Source organism: Amblyraja radiata, chromosome 37 (genome assembly GCF_010909765.2).
Source record: "Amblyraja radiata isolate CabotCenter1 chromosome 37, sAmbRad1.1.pri, whole genome shotgun sequence".
Taxonomy (NCBI): Eukaryota; Metazoa; Chordata; class Chondrichthyes; order Rajiformes; family Rajidae; genus Amblyraja; species Amblyraja radiata.
In genome coordinates, this window is record NC_045992.1 from 15,212,022 (window position 1) to 15,232,890 (window position 20,869).

The 20,869-nt window shown below is 44.1% G+C and overlaps 1 protein-coding gene across 2 annotated transcripts; it reads right to left on the minus strand.

Annotated features, from left to right (window-relative positions):
* Window positions 1-1,828: 1,828 nt before the first annotated feature.
* ghitm (growth hormone inducible transmembrane protein) lies at window positions 1,829-20,368 on the minus strand. 2 transcript variants are annotated; one of them, XM_033012454.1, is made up of 9 exons: window positions 20,262-20,368; window positions 18,742-18,926; window positions 12,280-12,382; window positions 11,378-11,489; window positions 9,311-9,452; window positions 7,968-8,076; window positions 4,438-4,626; window positions 4,177-4,348; window positions 1,829-2,909 (listed from the first exon to the last, which is right to left on the minus strand). In XM_033012454.1, the coding sequence occupies exons 2-9, from the start codon at window positions 18,871-18,873 to the stop codon at window positions 2,822-2,824; spliced, it is 1,047 nt and encodes a 348-aa protein (XP_032868345.1). In that variant the 5' UTR covers window positions 18,874-18,926; window positions 20,262-20,368; the 3' UTR covers window positions 1,829-2,821. The 2 variants fall into 2 exon arrangements, with proteins under 2 accessions (XP_032868345.1, XP_032868346.1); XM_033012455.1 differs by having other exon boundaries at window positions 20,266-20,341.
* Window positions 20,369-20,869: the final 501 nt, after the last annotated feature.

The window sequence follows — 20,869 nt, forward strand, 5'->3', positions numbered from 1 at the left end:
AATTAGTAAATTCTATAACTGTGACTGTCTTCAACAGATAAACAAATCCCATTGCATTCACCCCAGAGAGTCTTTGGTAACCGTCATAGGGAAAATTGTTATTAGTCGCAGAACAAGACAGCACAGGCCCATTGGTCCACAATGTCCATGCTGAACATGAATCCAAGTCAAACTAATCCCTTGTACCTGCACGTGGTCCATATTCCTCCATTGCCTGCATATCCTTATGCCTAGCTTTAGATTTTAGGGATACAGCATGGAAACAGGCCCTTCAGCTCAGTCCTTGCCAACCAGCAACCACCCCACACACAAGCACCATCCAACACACTAGGGACAATTTACAGAAGCCAATTAACCTACAAACCTGCACATCTCTCGAGCGTGGGAGGAAACCAGAGCATCTGGCGAAAACCTACGTGGCCACAGGGAGAATGTACAAATGCCATCCAGACAGCACCCGTGGTCAAGATCGAATGTGGGTCTCTGGCGCTGTAAGGCAGCAACTCTATCATTGTGCTGCCCTATTTAAAAAAGCCCCATAAATGTCACTATTGTATCTTTTTTCACCACCAACCCAGGCAACATATTCTAGGCACCTGCCACCCTGTTAAAAAAAAAAATCCAGGCATACCTCTATTAAACGTTTTCCCTCACTTTAGAGCTATGGCCTCTAGTATTTTACATAACCACAAATGCTGCCTGACTTACTGAGTTCCTCTAACAATTTCAGGGGATATGGGGAGAAGGTAGGAACAGGGCACTGAATGTGGATGATCAACCATGACCACAGTGAATGGCAGTGCTGGCTCGAAGGGCCTACTCCTGCACCTATTGTCTAATTTGCTCTGTAGCTGTTCCAGCTGCATCACATGCCACCAATATGTGATGGGTTGTAACTCCTCAAAAGAACGACGAGCATCATTTGAGCATGTTTGATGTCTTAACGTGAAAATATCAGCCAACGGGTACAGGTTCTACTGAAAACATGAATGCTCCCTCCTGAAAGTTACCATCCATGGTCACACAGCACCATCTTCAGCCAATGATGTGCAACTACATGCAAGAGATGCCAGCACTTGGTCTGAAACATAAAGCAGACTTGGACCAGGCCCTTGAGCTCACAATGTCTGCACCAAACATGATGCCACGTTAATCTCCTCTGTCAGCACATGATTAATATCTCTCCATTCCCTGCTCCTCTCTGAAAGCTTCTTGAAAGCTAGCCATATTGGCCTCCACCGCCATCCATGCAACGTACTCAAGGCACCAAGCAGTGTAAAAAACTTGCCTCAGCATCTCCTTTAAACATTCCCTCTTCCCCTTAAAGCTAATAGATTGCATTTTCAATGTTAATTGCCTCCTGTGGTGATCATTAATGTAACATGTAGATTTTTGATTTGCAGTAACTGCCTCTGACCTCCCTACCAACGAGGGGATCTATCGCAGTCGCTGCCTCAAAAAGGCTGCCAGGATCAAGGACCCACACCATCCTGGCCACACACTCATCTCCCCACTACCTTCAGGTAGAAGGTACAGGAGCCTGAAGACTGCAACGTCCAGGTTCAGAAATAGCTGCTTCCCCACAGCCATCAGGCTATTAAACTCAACTGAAACAAATCTCTGATCACTAATAGACCATTATCTGTTTATTTGCACGATCTACTTATTTATTGATGTGTGTATATATTTATATAATGGACCCACTGATATGATATGTTCTGTATTCGTGCCTACTTTATTCCGTTGTGCTGATGCAAAGCAAGAATTTCATTGTCCTATCTGGGACATATGACAATAAACTCTCTTGACGTTAAAAAAAAAAACTTATTGTTCTTAAAAACTTTTATTTTTGAAAATCCTCCATGTAAAATAACCTTATGGCAAATCTGAGAATCTATGGCCCCCAACCCCCTCCACCCTCCAATGACTCAATTGTCCTTGTAACTTAATTTTCTATAACACTAGGTTTCTTAGGAACACAACTACTGCCTTATGGCTGAACTACCTGTACTCATAATAAAGGGCATTGATACGGACAGAATGGGCAATCTTCACACTTGCACACAAGACCTGCAAACCAAAACTTGGTCCTTTGTGTCTACCTGAGCCATTAATCCAAGGGCCATTACTGCTAAAAATGATAATAGTTTTATTATGGAGTGAATCAAGTGATTCGGATAGAACACTACCCCATTTCTGAATATTTCCAAAAGCTGACATTTATTGTCTAAATGGAACCCAAGAATTAATAAATAGCATTAATATGCAAATCACAGTAATCAAAATTATTCAGGTGTCATGTCACAATTTATACATGCAAATTATTTAAAACTGGAATAACAATATTTCTCAGAAGCCAAAGGACCTTACTTAGAACCCACACCATACTGGTGCAAAGGATCGAATAGAAACTTGGAACCAAACACATGCCCAAATGTGGAATGGCCAAACCAGCAGCATATTCAACTTCAGGAAATCACATTCATAAATCAAACCCTCTGCTCAAGTTGGTGAGATACAACAAATACATCTTAGAAGGATATTAAATCAAGATTCTTTGGACATTTTCAAATGGCAGCAAAATACAAATATTAAAGAGTACTACAGCACGAAAGGTAATTTTATTTTATACACAGACAATATATTTCCTTTTTGGCTTCAATTTTATTTGCTGCGGACACAGAGGTGCAAAGCTGCTCAAAGTCAATCTAATGTTGCATAGGCATTAGCTGTCTCAGCAGAAGTCTGATTAGTGAAGTCCAGTGATGATCACACAACCAATACATTTCACATCACGCCATCCAGTTGCAGTCTTCCCCCATCACTTCTTTCTGCCACCACCACTATTTGACAGTATCGTTGCGACTCGAATGAAGATGTTCAATGTATCCATGTAAATCCCCATACATCTGCAACGAGGAATAAATGTTAACGGCAACAGACCAGATATAGGTTCCAAAGACCACAGAAGATGCAACACCTGCCCCTATAGCATCTCCCTTGACTCTTTCCAGGGACCCAGACAGTCCTTTCAGGTTAGGCAGAGGTTCACAGTACGTATTGTTCTCTCTGCATGGGTTTTAATAAATGCTTTGTGGTTCACCTAATACTTTGTAATGGTTTGATTACAAAACAGATAAGCACATGGATCCGTGGAGACAGGGGTGCATCTCTCTGTAGATCTGTCCTGGTCCCAGCACATTGATGCAATCATAAAGAAAGCCCATCAACGCCTCTATTTCCTCAGAAGATTATGGAGTTTTGCTAATCGATGAATACTCTTGAACATAAGTGTACGGTAGAGATCATATTGACTGGTTGCATCATGGCCTGATTCAACAACTCGAATGCCCAAGAATGAAGATTACAAAAAGAGATGGATACTGCCTGGTCCATCACAAGTACTGACTCTCCCCTATCATCGAAGCGGTCCATAGGAAACTCTGCCTCAGCATCAAGGACCCACACCACCTGGCCACGCTCTCATTTTACTCCTGCCATCAGGAAGAAGGTACAGAAGTATCAGAACTGTAACTCTGTTGTGCTGCTGCAAGTAAGAGTTTCATTGTCCTGTTTCAGTGCATATGATAATAAAACACACTTGGAGATAAATCAAGTCTGAGACGTTACTGCCTTCTTGCCCGATTGATTGGGTTTGTGTGTTAACTGGCCTCTTAATTGCCCCTAGTGTGGGAGTGGATGAGAAAGAGGGATACCATAGAACTAGTGTGAATGGGTGATCGATGGTTGGCATGGACCCGGTGGGCTGATGGGCTTGTTTCCATGCCGTATCTTTCAACGGTTCAAGGTTCACTGAAGGCAAGTAAACACAGGAGTGGGAAGGGATGCAAATTAGGATGGAGTTATGGACAATCCCAGGTTTATGGACATGGGAATTGGAGGTTATCAAACAACAACTATTCTAAAAGGTCTGAGGAAGGGTTCCGACCCAAAACATCACCTATTCCTTTTCTCCAGAGATGCTGTCTGACCTGCCGAGTTGCTCCAGCATTTTGTGTCCAATTTCGGCCTAAACCAGCATCTGCAGTTCCTTCCTACACATATTCTAAAAGGCAGTCTCATAGCTATTTCACGAGCTATGAAACTCTAGAGTGCTCCGTAGATATGAACTACAGGTTATTTGATTCCTTGAATGTAAAGGAGCTTCATACTTACGCATTGATAGGATCAAATCTCTGGACGCCATAAACCGGGTAGCTCTCAGCCCGCTTTATCACCTTCTGGGTATCATACAGCAGGAACATGCCGAAGAGCACTAGACCTCCATAGATGGCCACCGAGTACATACCAGCACCCAATACGGATGTGGGTGGCAGGAACATCGAGCCTGAGAGAGTAAGAAGTTACAGATGAGTGTTGAGTCATAGATGGGTTAGAATCTTAGTAAGAGTTGCAGCAATCACAGCCATGACTTACCTATGGATGAAGCAAAGACCAGTCCCAGCCCAATTGCCAACGGCCCACCCATGTTGAGGAACTTTTCACTCGGGGCACACATGGCGACGGTGGAGAGGCCTCCCACGATACCTGCCGTGTACCAGGCTGCTCTGAGCAGTAGAGGCCCACCAAGAAGGGTTACTGGAGCAACCACAGCTCCCATCACACCTGAACAAAAACACAAGATAAAAACAACCATAAGTCCCAAAGAACATTTGCAGAATTCCTTTAAAATGTGGGCTGCACAACATTCAAACAGAGTCAGGGAGAGGGAAGTGTATGAACTTGTTTTATGGTATGTGGGTGTTGCTCAAGGACAGCACTTATTGCTCATCTCTATCCATCCTCATGAAGGTGAGGATAAGGCCTCTTCTTGACTAGTGACAGTGTCAGCTCTTACAGCGCTGTTGGGTAGAGTGTTCCAGGATTTGGACACATTGGAGGTTGTGAGGCTGCACGTGTGGGAAGAGAAACAGTCAACGCCCCTTTGTCAGAAATGGGAAGGAGACAAAAGCTTGTAACTTGCAGGGACGGTGCGGGTGTCTGAAAGGGCAAATCTAGGATGACCATGGGGCTGTTCACAAGGGCAATGAATAAATGGGAGCAGCTAGAGAGCAGGCAAACACAGGGACGTAAGCTGCTAAATGTAGAGCACAAAGACACGCCCAGCGTATCAGACAGGGCATGCCCTCAACTCCATGAGATTAAAAAAAGCACAAACTGAGCCAGTATCAGATACAGTCACTTCTTCTTGCGAATGAAACATAAATAAATCCAAGGAATAGTTAGACCTCAAGCCAGGTGTTGAGCGCCAGGTTGTTGTCTCTGCGTCAATGTCTGCCCGAGCTCCATTTGGTGGGTGGTAAAGTAGGCACCCAGAGATGACATGTTGTTCTGCTCCGCATTCACATGCTGGGCTCTGGCGGAGCCCCCATCTCCACATGCTGGCATTGAAACGCCCAACTCCAGTATGGAGTTTGTTGAGCTTCACCCATGCTCTGGGGAGGTCAGACCCTGGACAGCTGGTGAAGAGATGTAGCTGTGTAATGGAGATGAGGTTGCCTTCCACTCCTGTGACCAGTTGGTGGCTATCCAGTGTGCTTTTGTCTCAGTTGGCTGGATGGATGCTAGTTGTTTTCCATGTGGAGCAAAGGGGTGACGGGCTTCAGTTGGGATGGCCTCTGTTCTCTGCAGATAGCCTGATGGAGGAGGTGATCTGGGTCCATGGCACGACGAGATAGTGCCAGAGTTACTGCTTGCCTTCGGATCCCTGCAGGCGGAATGCAAGTATAGGGAGCTGCTCGACTGAAGTAGGTTGAAGGCACCCAGTGAAGGTTCGCAAGGTGCTGTTCAGGCTCGTTTCTACCAGGCTAGTAGGTCTACTCTACTCCATACGGGTGTGGCATACACAAGAGCTAAGGCAGAGGCACGAAGAGTTGATAGACTGGCTCCCCAACTTGTTCCTGCCAGGCGTCGGATGAGGCCGCTACGTGTCATGACCTTGTTGCGGAGAACAGCCAGGTGTTGACGAAATGTAAGCGACCTGTCCAGCCGAGGTAAGTGGCTGTTTGGTGGAAATCCAAGTGCCTATTATTAACGAAGACAGCTAGCTCTTGCTTAGCTTGTTTAGATGGAATGCTGTTGACACTGGTTTACCTTCACTCAGCTTTAGATGCCACTGTCGTAGGTATACTGCCAAACTCCCCATGTCTCAACTCAAGGAGCTTACGATTGTCTCCCACTCTTTTTGTCTCATACAGTCACTGATACAGACACATATTAAGTTAACTGAAGTTACAGAATTGAACTTAAAATTGAATTCTACAACTTCAGCTAATTTGATCTCTGTCTGTATTAGTGGTTATCTTTGAAGCTGGTTCAGCTCATTTGTTCAACCCGCTCTGAAATTAAGGACATGCTTAGTGTGACCTGCCATGTATGTCTTTCTGCTCTGCATTTTGCAACGTCTACATTCTCACTCACCATCTGCTCTCATTGACCAGACATCCTTGTTTTGCTCTGAGACATTCTCCACTGCCCACACCTCTACAGCTTGCCAAGCTTATCATAGAGTTACACAGCACAGAAAAAGGCCCTTTGGCCCAACGTGCACATGCCGACCAAGATGCCCATCTACACTAGTCCCACCTGCATGCGTTTGGCCCAAATCCCAATAAAACCTGTGCTATCCATGCATCTGTCCAAATGTCTTTTAAATGCTGTTATGGTACCTACCTCAATTCCCACCTCTGGCAGCATTTTCCATACACCCACCTGTGTGAAAAAGTTGCCCCTCAGGTTCCTATCAAATCTTTCCCCTCTCACAAACCTCGGTCCCTTTGTTCTTGATTCCCCTGCTCTGAGTAAAAGGCTGTGCATTTATCCTATCTATTCCTCTCATGATCCTATGTACCTCTAAGAGCCCACATTCTCATGTGCTCCAAAGAATAAAGTCCTAGCCTGCTGAATATTTCCTTAGAGCTCAGTCTGGCACATCCTCATAAATCATCTCTGCATTCTTTCTGGCGTGACACCATTCTTCCTGTAACAGAGTGATCAAAACTGAACTCAGTACTCCAAATACAACCTCGTCAACATCTTGTACAGCTGTAACATCACATCCCAACTCCAACATTTTGTGTCTACCTTCGATTTAAACTGGCATCTGCAGTTCTTTCCTACACATCCAAACTTCTATTTTCAATATGTGCAGGAAGGAACTGCAAATGCTGGTTGAAACTGAAGATAAGACACAAAATGCTGGAGTAACTCTGCAGGATAAGCAGCATCTCTGGAGAGAAGGAGTGGGTGACGTTTCAGGGAGAGACCCTTCTTCAAACCGAGTGATATTTCGGATCGAGACCCTCCTTCAGTCTGAAGAAGGATCTCAGCCTGGAAAGTCACCCTATCCTTCCATCCAGAGATGCTGCCTGTCCCGCTGAGTTACTCCAGCATGTTGTGCCTGTCTTCTATATTCAATCCCTTTACTGAAGACCAATGTACTGAAAGCCTTCTTGACTGCCTTATCTACCTGTGATGCCATTTTTAAGGAAACTAGGTACCTGAACTTTTGTCTCCTTCCCAATTCTGTTGAAAGTATCTTCAACCATAAACATTGATGATGTCTCTTCCCACAGATGTGGCCTGTCCTGCTGAGAATTTCCAGCATTTTCTGTTTTCATTTTAGATTTCCCATGTTGGCAGTTTTGATTTTCAATACTCAGGTCGAGTTTGACTTGGGAGATCTGCAAGTGATGGTACTTCCATGTGCCTGCTACTCTTATTTGTAGTAGAGCTTGCAGAGTTTGTAGAGGTGTCAGTGTAGCATAGGTAAATAACTGCAGTGCATTTTATAGTTGGTACTTTAGCTATCGTGCACCAGTGGTGGAGGAAGTGAACACTTCAGTTGGTAGGCAGGGTATCACGAGTATTTTGTTTTATGAATTTAATCTGACCAAAATTAATGCCATTTGTTATTTAACTTAAAAATAAATCAAGACATTCCTCACCTGCATGTAACATCCAGGCGAAGTGCTTAGCATTCAGTCCTTTCTCATACGGGAGAGATCTCACCAGCATACCCGCTCCGATCATTACCGCAAAAGTTGCTCCTATGGCCTGTTAACAATGAGACAAAGGGCATGGGTATCAGGGAGTTTGATATGATCAGGGAGCATATTAACCAAGGAGACAGGTCTTTAACACCAAAATGTCCTCAACTGGAAATTAACTGTTTCTCACCGTGTGTAGTTCTTAAAGATTTTCTGTTAGTTATAATAGTTTTATTTAGAGATGCAGAATGGAAACAGGCCTTCGGCTCAAAGATAGGCACAAAAGGCTGGAGTAACTCAGCCAGTCAGATGGCATCCCTGGAGAAAAGGAATAGGTGACTTTTTGTGTCGGGACCCTTCGGCCCAACGGGTCCATGCCGACCAGCGATCAGCCATAGACTAGCTCTATCCTACATACTAGGGACAATTTACAGACGACAATTAACCTACAAACCTGTACGTGTTTGGATTGTGGGAGGAACCGTTACACCCGGTGAAAACCCATGCGGAGAATGTGCAAACTCCGTACAGACAGCACCCATAGTAATGTTCTTCTTCTTCTTGAGTATGGTGTGCACAGCCTAAAGTCGTAACAACTTGTTCTGTTTGATCTTCTGTTTGTGCACGGCAGGTTGATTGCATCGTCGAAACAGGGTGGTCCACGTGAAGGTTGCAATCTCCCACCCATAGTAATGATCAAACCCGGGTCTCTAACACTGCAAAGCAGCAACTCTACCGCTATGCCGCCCTATGGTCAGTACGAATCTCTCAGAACTACTTACAACTATAGGTTAGATTTTTTTTTCCCCCCAAAGAATTTAAAGCAGAAGTGACAGTTTGGTGGGAGGCTACAGCACCTTGTGTGGGAGTAGACTACTTGACCCCTGAAGCCTGCTGTCATTTAATAACATGGAATATCTGACTTCAACTGAATTCCCCATTCTTGTTTACCCCAGTAACCTTTCACTTACTTGTTCAACAGCAATTTATCAACCACAGCCTTAAATATTCAAACATTGTTACATATTAAATCGGCAAGAAGCCTTACTTGCTATTACACAATTTTAACTTGCGAGTTGTCAGTGGCCAAAACTGACATGAAGTCATCCTCAAACTAACTTACGTTGGTGGTGAATTAACAAAGTTAAAATATTGAAAAGAATAGAATATGACAATCCCTTGAGGAGGATTTAAAATAATTCTCAGGGTAACAAAGGGCTCTGTATAACAAACCTCAGCACAACAAAATGGAGGCTTTATTATAGGCAAATAGAAGCCAAGGATTATTCTCGGCAACTTACCAGAAATGAACTTCTCGTCATCAGATTCATGATTGCTGGTGACCTGCTGATCGCTAGGGCTGAGAGTGCAGTTAGCCCCACACTTCCTGAAAAGTACATGTATGTGGAGTGAATCCTGTCCTTTACGTACTGTGGCCAGATGCTGCGGGACAGATCAACAGGGTTAATAGCCTTTAAACAAGCCTTGATTTTCAATGCAAAATTTGTTTTCACCAGTAGAAACGAGGAACTGCAGATGCTGGTTTGCATCAAATACAAAGGACAAATGCTGGAGTAACTCAGCGGGTCAGAAAGCATCTCTGGATGCTGCCTGACTCGCTGAGTTACTCCAGCACTTTGTGTTTGCATGTTTCACCAGCCTCATTGATATCTCAATGTTGATCCAGCACAACAGGCTTCTCAGAGGGAAAGATCCTATGTGGCAGCGAAATGGTTCCAGTTGGTTTTTGCAGGTACTGGAGCAAGATTATGGCTGCACGTTCTCAGAATAATTAACCTGCATCCTTCCTGATACCAGATTCAATAGCTTAGATAGGAAGACTGGGAAAAGCTGTTTGTTGTCTTGAAGACAAGTGCTCAGCTCTTTTCAGCCCACAGAGACCCTGAGAAATGAGTTGATTTTTTTATACCTTTGAGAGATGGTCTTTTATAAATCACAAAAAAGTAAGTGCAACTTTAATTAGAGATATCGCTGCTTTTTCCAAGAGACAGCCATTTGGTCCATCACGTCCATGCCAGTTCTTAAAAAATGAGTAAACACTGGAGATCAGGACTGAACCTGGACTTTGAGCTGTGAGGCAGCCGCTCTACCAGCTGCGCCAATGTGCTGCCTAGTTATCCCGCTGGTTTGGTGCAATGTCCTATTGCTCTTTAAAATCACCCAATTTTGACAACAGTTTCATTGTAATGAACTGGACTGGAGGAGACTATTATCATCCATCTATCCCGTTCTAAGAATATATTACAGAGCCATAGATTATATTAATTTTCCAGAGAATTAATTCCAGACTTGAGCTAAGGTACCAAGTTACACCCGCATGTAAATCACAGCTGGGATGACAATTGACCATCTACACCATCTTGGGCGGCACGGTAGAGCTACTGCCTTAGAGCGCCAGGGACCCGGGTTCGATCCTGACTACGGGTGCATGTCTGTACGGAGTTTGTACGTCCTCCCCCATGACCTGCATGAGTTTTCTTCGAGATCTTCGGTTTTTTCCCCACATTCCAACGATTCCTCCCACACTCCAAACGCTAGGATTCCCACTGATCACCGTTCAGTGACTGCTACTGCCAGGCCAAAACAAGCACAAAGAGTTGCCCCAACTATGATATGGATTCCTCTGCCCATCTATTGATTAAATACTCAAAACCTCAAGAATATCTGCATTATACAACATAATGGTGGAACACAAATTCAAAACCGACGCTAGGGTCAGGTGAGCGGGCGTAGGGAAGGGTAGTGGGATATATCTCCACTTCTTTCACTTCTTCGTTAGTTCAGGGTTTTTTTTTCTCCCTCTTTTGTGTCTTTTTCGAAATTATTTTTCTTTTTTCTTTCCCTTTTATCCGATTTAGCTATTAGTTTATAAAATGTTAAAATTGAAGCTGTACGAAAATTGTATAATTGTTATAATAATAATAATAAATTTTATTTATAGGGCGCCTTTCAGACATCTCAAGGACATCTTACATAGATTAACAGGAATATAAACATATAATCAGAATAAAATAAATAATAAAGACATCACAGAAACACAAATTAAAAACAGAATTCAGTCCAAAAACAAAAAATCAAAAACACAATGTCGATTACTTTCTCTTTGTACAATTGCTTCTAATAAAATTAATAAAAAATAAAAAAAGAATATCTACATAATATATTTGCATTCATTGAAGTCAGGAACGGTGGGAACCGTTTTTGGGAAAAGAGCACAAATCTCAGAATAAACGGTGCTGAACATTCAGCCTGAACAGTGCAGAGATAAAGCTGAGCAATACTACATTTTTGACAGAATAATTGTGCTGTTACTCCACATGGCTACTTGCCGAGAGCAATGTACTCACACAGCTTTCTCAATGGCTCCAATCTCATTGGACATTCCCAATCCATAGTAACAGAGGGCTCCAAGCCCAAGAGCTGCCCCTCCAGCAATGAACAATCTCCCAGTGTTTTCAACTGAAATGCAACAATGCACGTTTATCAGAGCAAGTTGTGAACAGTTAATAGACTCTCACATATTAAATACAGACAAGGCAACTTAGACTGCTAACTTTGCTATCTAGCACAGTAGTCCATAATAAGTAGTGGGAAACCCTACTCAGTGTCACCAAGTGGCAAGTTAAAATATTGACTTACCCGACTGAAAATGCTTGTGCGGTAACCAAAACTTAATTCTGAATATAATCCATGCCATGCTAAGACTAGCTTTTCTCCATATTTACATTTTTCGTTATAAGAATTGAGAAGGATAGACAAATAATCTATCTTCTCAAGCTACAGAAATCAAGTTTTCAAATGTATGGTGATAAGGACGGATAGAAGGTTACACAGAACTGAATTTACAACTTAAGATACAGAGGTGATATAGCCACTGCAGTACAGAACTAATAAAGGTGACTGCAACACATACAAAGACTGGAAAGACATTTAATTGGAGAGAAACTTAGTTTTTGAATCCAGCGCAAGAGTACATTTTTAATTTATTTACTTTAGAGCAGCACAGTGGTGCAGCAGTAGAGTTGCTGCCGACAGCACCTGAGACCCGTGTTCGATCCTGACTATGGGTACTGTCTGTACAGAGTTTATATGTTCTCCTTGTGGTTCAGTATAATGGGACAGTAACAAGAGATCATGGAAGGGAGAGAGTGAATAACTTGGGAGAACTGGCCAGGAGTTAGGCAATGTTTAAATGCTTCACTTCCAAGCACACAAATATTTGAAAGAAGGATGTGAATCTGGAGCTTACATTTGGCTGCAGTCTCCAATGAAGGGCTGAACATTGCTTCCTTCATCTTTTCTCGCATTGTTTTTGTTCGGCGCACGGCAACGCGTGACTTGGTGGCATAATTCTGGAAAAGATGATAAAGCAGGTTCAGGAGAATCAGGAGGATAGAACACACCATCACATACAATCAAAGACCAAGTGGAAACAGTCTCCTTCCAAACATATGACCCCATTATGTACATCAATATTTTAAGCTGCCATCTCTGGTGGATTTGTAATTAATTATTAGCTGCTATAACTGCAGTGCACAACTAATATCACTTGCTGTGTTTCCAATCGTTATTCTAGGTAACTGTTTAATTAACCTTAATTCCATCATTACTGAAAGGGAACAAAATGAGTGGGTCCATAGAAATTCCCGTTCAAAACATCGGCAATGACCCACCAGTACGCCGATGTAAAAGCATAAAACCCACACACGCTGTTACTAACTTTCGTAATGTTATCAGGAGGAAAGGATGTAACATAAAGGAGAGTACAAACCTAATATATAGGAATGGGTCAAGCAAGAAGGCCAGCCGTGGAAACAGTTATACTATTGATAAATAAATAAAGGCAAGAATACACTTGTTGTAGAGTGTAGCCCACACGACAGCAACCACGTTGCAGGGCAAAGTATGTGGGGAAAACAATGGTAACCTGGCAGAAAGGTACAGCAATGAGGAGGGATGGGGGGATTTTCATCCACATACAGAATGGATGAATTCAGATAGATAGGCCAATTAATGAGTTCAGAGTGTTTTGGGGACAATTTCTTGGAACAGCATGTTCCAGACCTGGCATGGTGCAAGGGACATCATAAAGGCACTCAAACGGTAGCTGCAATCATTATTCTGTATTGAATTTGGCTTGAGTGAGAGAAGAAGAATTCCAAGACTTGTACAATTATAAAGGCTTAAATACTGAGCTATCTAAAATGAACCGGCAAATTAGGTGGAGACACAAGGAACTGCAGAAGTGGGAATCTTGAGTAAAACTCAAAATGATGCAGTGACTCAGCGGGTCAGGCAGCATCTTGGGAAGGAATGAACAGGTGTCATTTTGGGTTGGGGCCCTTCTTCAGACAGATAAACTAGGTTGTGGGATTGGTCAGTCCAGTGCAGTGCAGTGCAAGACATTTGAGGGGATCTTTCAGGATACATAAACAGACATTGCACAATAATAATGAAAGATTCCTAGGTCAGGACCCACCGTGGTTATCTAGAAAAGTTTAAATTGCATTAAACTCAATGTAAAAGCATAAAACTAAGCAAAGACAGATGTCAGGTCAGAAGGCTGGACAAAATATAAAATCTCAAAGGTTGACTAAACGATTAAAAAAGAAAAACAAATTAGAGTACAAGGTTAAGATAGCCTGATGTACAAAAATAATAAGAGTATCCTCATGATAATTCAAGACGAGAGTATGAGCTGGTGTTTTGGAAAGGAGGTCTGGTAATAATGGTAAACAAGGAGATAGCTGATAAATTTAACAGGCTTGTTAATCAGTCTTTATCACGGAGGATAAGTAATATCCCCAAATTAGCACTAAATCAGGAAGTTGAAGAGGGGAAGAATTTTGGAGAATTACAATCGCCAGAAAGATGGAAGAAGCAAAATGCTGAAACTGAACTGTTAAGTTTCTAGTTCCAGCTGGACTTCATTGTGGGTTTTTAGCCATATCGAGCGTTCACTTTGATTGTAGATAATTCGCTAGATTTAGCCATTCAACCATTTTTTTTACAAAATAGTAAATAAGGCAAGCGTATTCAAAAAAGGAGACAGAAAATAGAAAACTCCAGGCTAATGAGTTTAATATCCAAAACATGGAGATAGGAGGCAAGACTATTAAAGATGTTACAACAGCGCTCTGAGAAGAAAAGCAAGGTAAGTGGACAAAGTCAAGATGATTTACTTATCCAAAAAAACATTTGATTAACTTATTGGAGTTCTTTGGAGAAATAGCAAATAACAGGATAAAGATGAACAGGTGAATGTACTAAGAAGGAACTGCAGATGCTGGTTTACACTGAAGATAGACACAAAATGCTGGAGCAACTCAGCAGGTCAGACAGCATCTCTGGAGAAAAGGAATAAGTGACATTTTTGCATCTTTCATTCATTTGTTCTATATCTCTATATCACCACATATATATCTCGTTTCCCTTTCCCCCGACTCTCAGTCTGAAGAAGGGTCTTGACCCGAAATGTCAACTATTCCTTTTCTGCAGAGATGCTGCCTGACCCACTGAGTTACTCTAGCTTTTTGTGCCAATCTTAGGTAGATAGCGTGGATGTGCTATACAGATTTCCAGTCTGAATAGAACATATTAGAACATCGTTGCAGGAAATAACAGCTCATGGCATAGGACACAATGGCATGTTAGGAATGGCTGACTAATGGGAAACAATATGCAAAAGTGCATCTTTGGCAATGGTTCAGTGCCAAGGCCTCATTTTTTATTTCCAATTTAGGCAAATAGATGAATGCACAGACTGAAAATATGCTTGCTAAATTTGCTAAAGAGAGCAAAGATATGCAGCATATTATCAAAACAGTGAGAGAATGTAAAAAGATCTGTGTGTCCAAGTATAGGATTTGCACGGTACATTAAGTAATTAGGAAAGCAAACAATACTATAATCTGTGTGGGAAATTGAATATAAAAACAGGAAGGATACAATTCCATTACAGGGTAATGATGTAATCATATCTGGAAAACAATGTACAGTATTTTTATTTAATAGTTCAGACAATCACTAGACTTGTACGAAAGCAAAACAAAAACGCTGGAAACATTCAGCAGAAGCAGAGTTGCGGTCCCGATGGAAGATATAGTCAAAATTGGAAAAGGGAGAAAATGAGTGTTTTAAATTGCAAGGATAGGAAAGCGATAGATTGGAGAAAGGGTAGAAACGATCAGGATTGCCATGGTGAAAAGCTGTTGAAGTAGTAAACTGGTTGATAGATTAACGAGGCAGTTAGAGTGAGATAATGTGAACCAAACGTAAAAACAGTGAGATAAGGACAGCTGCAAAAGCTGTTAACATGCAGAGTGGGAGGGACCAAGCACTTCAGATCATGTACGTGGAGAGGGAAAAGCGGAGAGGGAAAAGCGGAGCCTATGTTGCAGCTGGATGGCTGATGGCAGAACAGCCCATTTCTGATACATATCGAGAGCTTGGGTTCATTACTAAACCATCATATCAACAACTGTGGTCCTGAGCTACTATCTACCTCAATGGAGACCCTCGGACTATCGTTAATCGTTATGGAGGAGGAGCCATCTTGGGGAACGGCTGCTAGCCAGCAGCTGTCCGTTTTAATTCGCTTGTTTTAAAGTTTTTAGTGAGTCCTGTTTTTTGTCCGTAGGGGATATGGACTTTTTAATGTGGGGTGAAGGGGGTAATCTTACTTCTAGGTCCCTACCTGGTCGGTGAGGCAACTTTTTCTCCGGGCTGCCCGTCGACCCGTCCTCGTGGCCTACCAGCAGGCTTGGAGCGCCGTTTCCTGGCGGGGACCGCCCAGCAACTCGGCCTCGGTGGCGGCACAGCGCTGGAGCGCTATCGCGGAGCGGGCGATGCCTTGCCTGGGTCGCCGCGCTGGAGCTCTGGTGAGCTGAGACCACCATGTTCAACACCTCCGGGCTGCGGGTCTGCGGAGCGGAGTGGGCGGCGCCGTTTTCAACATCGGGAGCCTGGGAGCTCCAAACTGGCGCGGCCTTGTCGGCTTCGGAAGCCGCGGTCTCCAGCTAGATAGCGGCCGTTCCAGGTGGCCCAGCCGCTGAGAGGACTCTCCCGACGCTGGGGCAAGACCACCCGGTGAGAACGGCCAGGAACAGCGGGCCTCCGTAGAGGCAATTGCGGTGGCCTCAATAGGCCTGACTTTGGGGTGAACTTGGGATAGGGACTGGACATTGTGCCTTCCCCCACAGTGGTGTCCATTGTGGGGGAATGATTTTTTGTCTGTAAGGTAATCCTGTTAGTTTTTGTCCAAGATGGCTGCCGTGAAGGGAGAGTGGATGCTGGCGCGCTTTAGCTGCCGCTGCTCTCTCTTCACATTGTGTTTTTGATTTATGTTTTTGGACTGAATTCTGTTTTTAATTTGTGTTTCTGTGATGTCTTTATTATTTATTTTATTCTGATTATATGTTTATATTTCCTGTTAACCTATGTAAGGTGTCCTTGAGATGTCTGAAAGGCACCCAATAAATAAAATTTATTATTATTATTGTTAATCGGACTTTACTGTACTTTATCTTGCACTAAATGTTATTCCCCTTATGTCTAGTTCAGTTAGTTTGTTTATTGTCACGTGCACCGAGTTACATCAAAGAGCTTTTGTTGCGTGCGAACCAGCCAGCACAGACAGTACATGATTCCAATCGAGCCACTCGCAGTGTACTGATACATGATAAGGGAATAACTTTTAGTGCAAGGTCAGGCGCTGTCCTGCAGCTGTCCGTTTTTTCCCCTTTTTTATTATTTTTAGTTTGTTAAGTGTACAGTCAGGGGGTCTAAATCTTTTTATGTGTGGGGGGTGGTGGGGGGGAAGGGGTAAACTGCTTTTCTAAGTCCCTACCTGGTCGGAGGGGTTGCCTTCCTCCGAGCAGCGTCTTCGACCTGTCCTTGCGGCCTACCAGTGGGTCCTGGAGCGACGTTTCCCTGAGGGGACCTGACCAGAACATCGGCTTTGGTGGCGGCGCAGAACGTTGGCGGCGGCGCAGAACATCGGCTTTGGCAGCGCTGGAGCGCTGTCGTGGAGCGGGCGATGCCTTTCCTGGGTCGCCGCGCTGGGACTCCAGTATGCTTGGTACCGCCGAGGAAAACATCGTGGAGCCGCGGTTCTGCGGAGCGGCCAGCTGCGTTGTTGAACTTACATCTCGCCGAGATCACCAGTGTGCGGAGCTCCGTCTGGCGCGGTCTGTTGGCTTGGAAGCCGCAGGCTCCGGTGGGAAGGCGGCCGTTCCTGGCACCCCAAGCCGCTGGGGGTTCTCCCGACGCCGGAGTACCATCACCCGGCGAGAACATCGGGCGCTGTGGCGGCGACTGTGGAGGCCTCAATAGGCCCGACTTTGGGTGGACAAGAGGATGGGGACTGGACTTTGTGCCTTCCCCCACAGTGGGAATCACTGTGGGGGGATGTTTTTATGTGTTGGTGTTGAATTTCTTCATGAATACTGTGTTGTATTTTTATTAGTGTGCTGCAAGGACATCAGAATTTCCCCTGAATAAGGGGATTAATAAAGTCTATCAATCAATCAAGGTAAAGTCGGATCAAAGATAGTCCGAGGGTCCCCGGTGAGGTAGATAGTAGCTCAGGACTGCTGTGGATGGCTCAAATCAGGAATTGCAGTGTGCAGGCTACAGTCTAATACAATGGTCAGGGAGAAGTTACCGCCAATGATGTTTGTTACAAGGGCTGAAGCGATAAAAACCATTTACTTTTAAATCGCACTAACTTCAGCAATCACTTTGAGCAGCACAGTGATGCAGCAGTAAAGCTGCTGCCTCGCAGCACCCAAGACCTGGGTTGAATCCTGACCTCTGTGCAGGGCCGTCTTAACGCATGGGCACGCTGGGCAGTTGCCCGGGGCCCCAGGAGCATAGGGGCCCCATGCTAATCCATGTATTGTAGAATGTTATTGTAGAACATGAAAACGGAGAAGAACATCGCAAGTGCATGACGGCATATTTGATTCGGCATAAAGAAACTGAAAGTGTAGGGGCCCCAGTGCACTGCTTTGCCCGGGGGCCTAGAATGCTGTTAAGCTGTGCAGAGCTTGTACATTCTCCCTGCAATTGCGTGGGTTTTCGCTGGCTGCTCCGGATTCCACCCACATTCCAAAGATGTGCAGGTCTGTGGGTGAGGGACCTTGCACATTACAAAGTGTGATATTCCCAGGATTGTTGTTTCTGATAAGATAGGGGGCTGCAGAAGCTGCGACTCTTTGAAGGAGTCAGCTGGCTGCACAGTAATTGAACCCCTACCCCTGTGTTTAAAGGGCATCCATCACTTTATAGATAAGGAATCTTGTTTTTCAGCTGTGTATTCTGTAGTCAGTTCTGTACAAGTGTTCGTCCAGGGCCTATCATGATGTTCAGTCTTCAGTTTTTTGGTTACAGTTCCATAGTTTATTTGTTTTATTAGTCAAGGTGTGTTCAGTTTTTAGTTAAGGTCTGCAGATATTTTAATATTTAGCTCCGATGCTGTACAACCATTGTCCTTGAATAAAAAGTTTTAATACACTACTGCCGGACTCGGCAAATCATTGAGAATTTAGTGATCCTACAGTGGGTTAATTGGCTTCTGTAATTTGTCCCTTGTGTGTAGATGCAAAAGTGGGATAACATGGAGCTAGTGTGTGGATGATCGATGGTCAGTGTGGACATGGTGGGGTGAAGGGCCTGTATTTCTAAACTAAAATTAAACTGAAAGACTCACCTGTTTGGGTAGCAAAAGCCATTGTCTAGCCTTTATATTATGACATTTCCAGGCTGGATTCTGCTGGGTGAGAACAGGGCGCAGGCTCAGTGCCGGTAGGTTCTTTAGGCAGGCAAACCTTGCCACCAACATTGTCACGACACCCAAGTTTGTTCAGTAGCTAGCTGGTAAGGAAACAACGTGACCTGCAGGCAGAATGATGGATTTACATAAGCAATGCTGAATTGAGAGCTACAGGTTTGAAAACACACACACCTCCAGATTCAGGGACAGTTTCTTCCCAGCTATTATCAGGCAACTGAACCATCCTATCATTAACTAGAGCGTCCCCGAGCTATTCAAGAGAGCTAGATAGGGCTCTTAAAAATAGCGGAGTCAGGGGATATGGGGAGAAGGCCAGAACGGGGTACTGATTGGGGATGATCAGCCACGATCACATTAAATGGCAGTGCTGGCTCGAAGGGCCAAATGGCCTACTCCTACACCTATTGTCTATTATCTACCTGACTGGAGACTCTCGGACAATCTTAAATTGTACTTTACTGGACCTTACCTTGCACTAAACGCTATTCCCTTTATGATGTAACCGTACAATGTGGGCAAATCGATTTAAATCTATAGTCTTTCCACTGACTGGATGACACACAACAAAAAGCGTTTCACTGTACCTCGCTACGTATAAAAATAAATTAATCAAAATTCTAGAAAATTAAACAGGATGTCTTGCTTGTTTCAATGAATCCGTCCTTATTCTCCTTAGTTCAACAGAATATAAACCCCAAGTAAAACTGAGTCTGACAAAGGAGCCCAATCCAAAACATGACCCAACCATATCCTCTGCAGACGAAATGTATAGGAAAGAACTGCAGATGCTGATTTAAACTGAAGATTTAAACCAGTCTAAAACAAAAAGCTGGAGCAACTGTAACTCAGTAATTGAGTAACTGGAGAAGGGTCTTGACCCAAAACATCACCTATTGCTTTTCTCCAGAGATGCTGTCTGAAAAGCTGAGTTACTCCAGCTTTTGGTGTCTATCTTCATATCCTGTGCAGATGCAGCCAGGCCTGCTGTTCTTGGTTTCTTGGTCCTCCAAATGGAATTTAAACTGGAGGTGGTGGAGGGAGGACTTAAGTTTTATCCAAGTTTCCAGCATCTGCAGTTCCTTGTGTCTCCAAAATAGATCCCAAGGTGATTTACATGAAGTGACCTCGACTCTGCCTGAGTGAGTGAGTGAGTGAGTGAGTGAGTGAGTGAGGGAGTGAGTGAGGGAGTGAGTGAGGGAGTGAGTGAGCAGCTTTTGGTGCTGAGGAAGGAACACAACAGATGATGTAACCCTGTGTCACAGCCAGAGGTGGCCATTACGTGTGGGGACCACACGATCATAATACAAGTGTCTTAAAGAGGAATCGACACCGGCTCTCTCACCCCTCTTACTCGGGTGTGATCTGGGGGCGGGGGTCGCGGTCTGGGCCCGATGACGGGGGGGGGGGGGGGGGGGGGGGGGGGATCCTCCACTCACCTCCCTCACTACGACACAGCCCGGTCCGTTCACTCCTTCCGGAACCTTCGCCGATCTGCAGCCGCTACGCATGCGCCCCCCCTTCCCTTCTCTTCTATACCGCCTACAACTCCCAGCAGGCGGCGCAGGTCACGTTTTCATTGGCGAGCGTGTTGACGTCATCGCTCTCGCACACGTGTCCCGCCTGAATAATGAGAGCGGCCACGTGGTTGTGTATCACCAACTCACCTGTACACATACCCCACCCCAGCACATCTCACCTGTACACCCACCCCAGCACATCTCACCTGTACACATACCCCACCCCAGCACATCTCACCTGATCCCACCTCATCCTGGCTGACCATGTTGCCTAACTGCTTCAACTTAATGATACTTTATTCAAGTTTAAGAGAGTTTATTGCCATGTGTCCCTGATAGGACAATGAAATTCTTGCTTTGCTTCAGCACAACAGAACACATCAGGCATTGACTACAAAACAGATCAGTGTGTCCATATACCATTATATAAATATAATGGTATATATGAATAAATAGACTGATAAAGTGCAAATCACAGATAATGGGCTATTAATGTTCAGAGTTTTGTCTGAGCCAAATTTAATAGC

What these genes read in the sequence shown, in the direction of transcription:
- ghitm (XM_033012454.1), bottom strand. Translation starts at nt 18,873, where the DNA reads ATGTTGGTGGCAAGGTTTGCCTGCCTAAAGAACCTACCGGCACTGAGC. An exon ending in GGAGCCATTGAGAAAGCTGT is followed by an intron (nt 9,453 to 11,377) that starts GTGAGTACATTG and finishes TCTGTCCCGCAG; the next exon opens with CATCTGGCCACAGTACGTAA. An exon ending in CGCCTGGATGTTACATGCAG is followed by an intron (nt 4,627 to 7,967) that starts GTGAGGAATGTC and finishes GTTTTTGTTCAG; the next exon opens with GTGTGATGGGAGCTGTGGTT.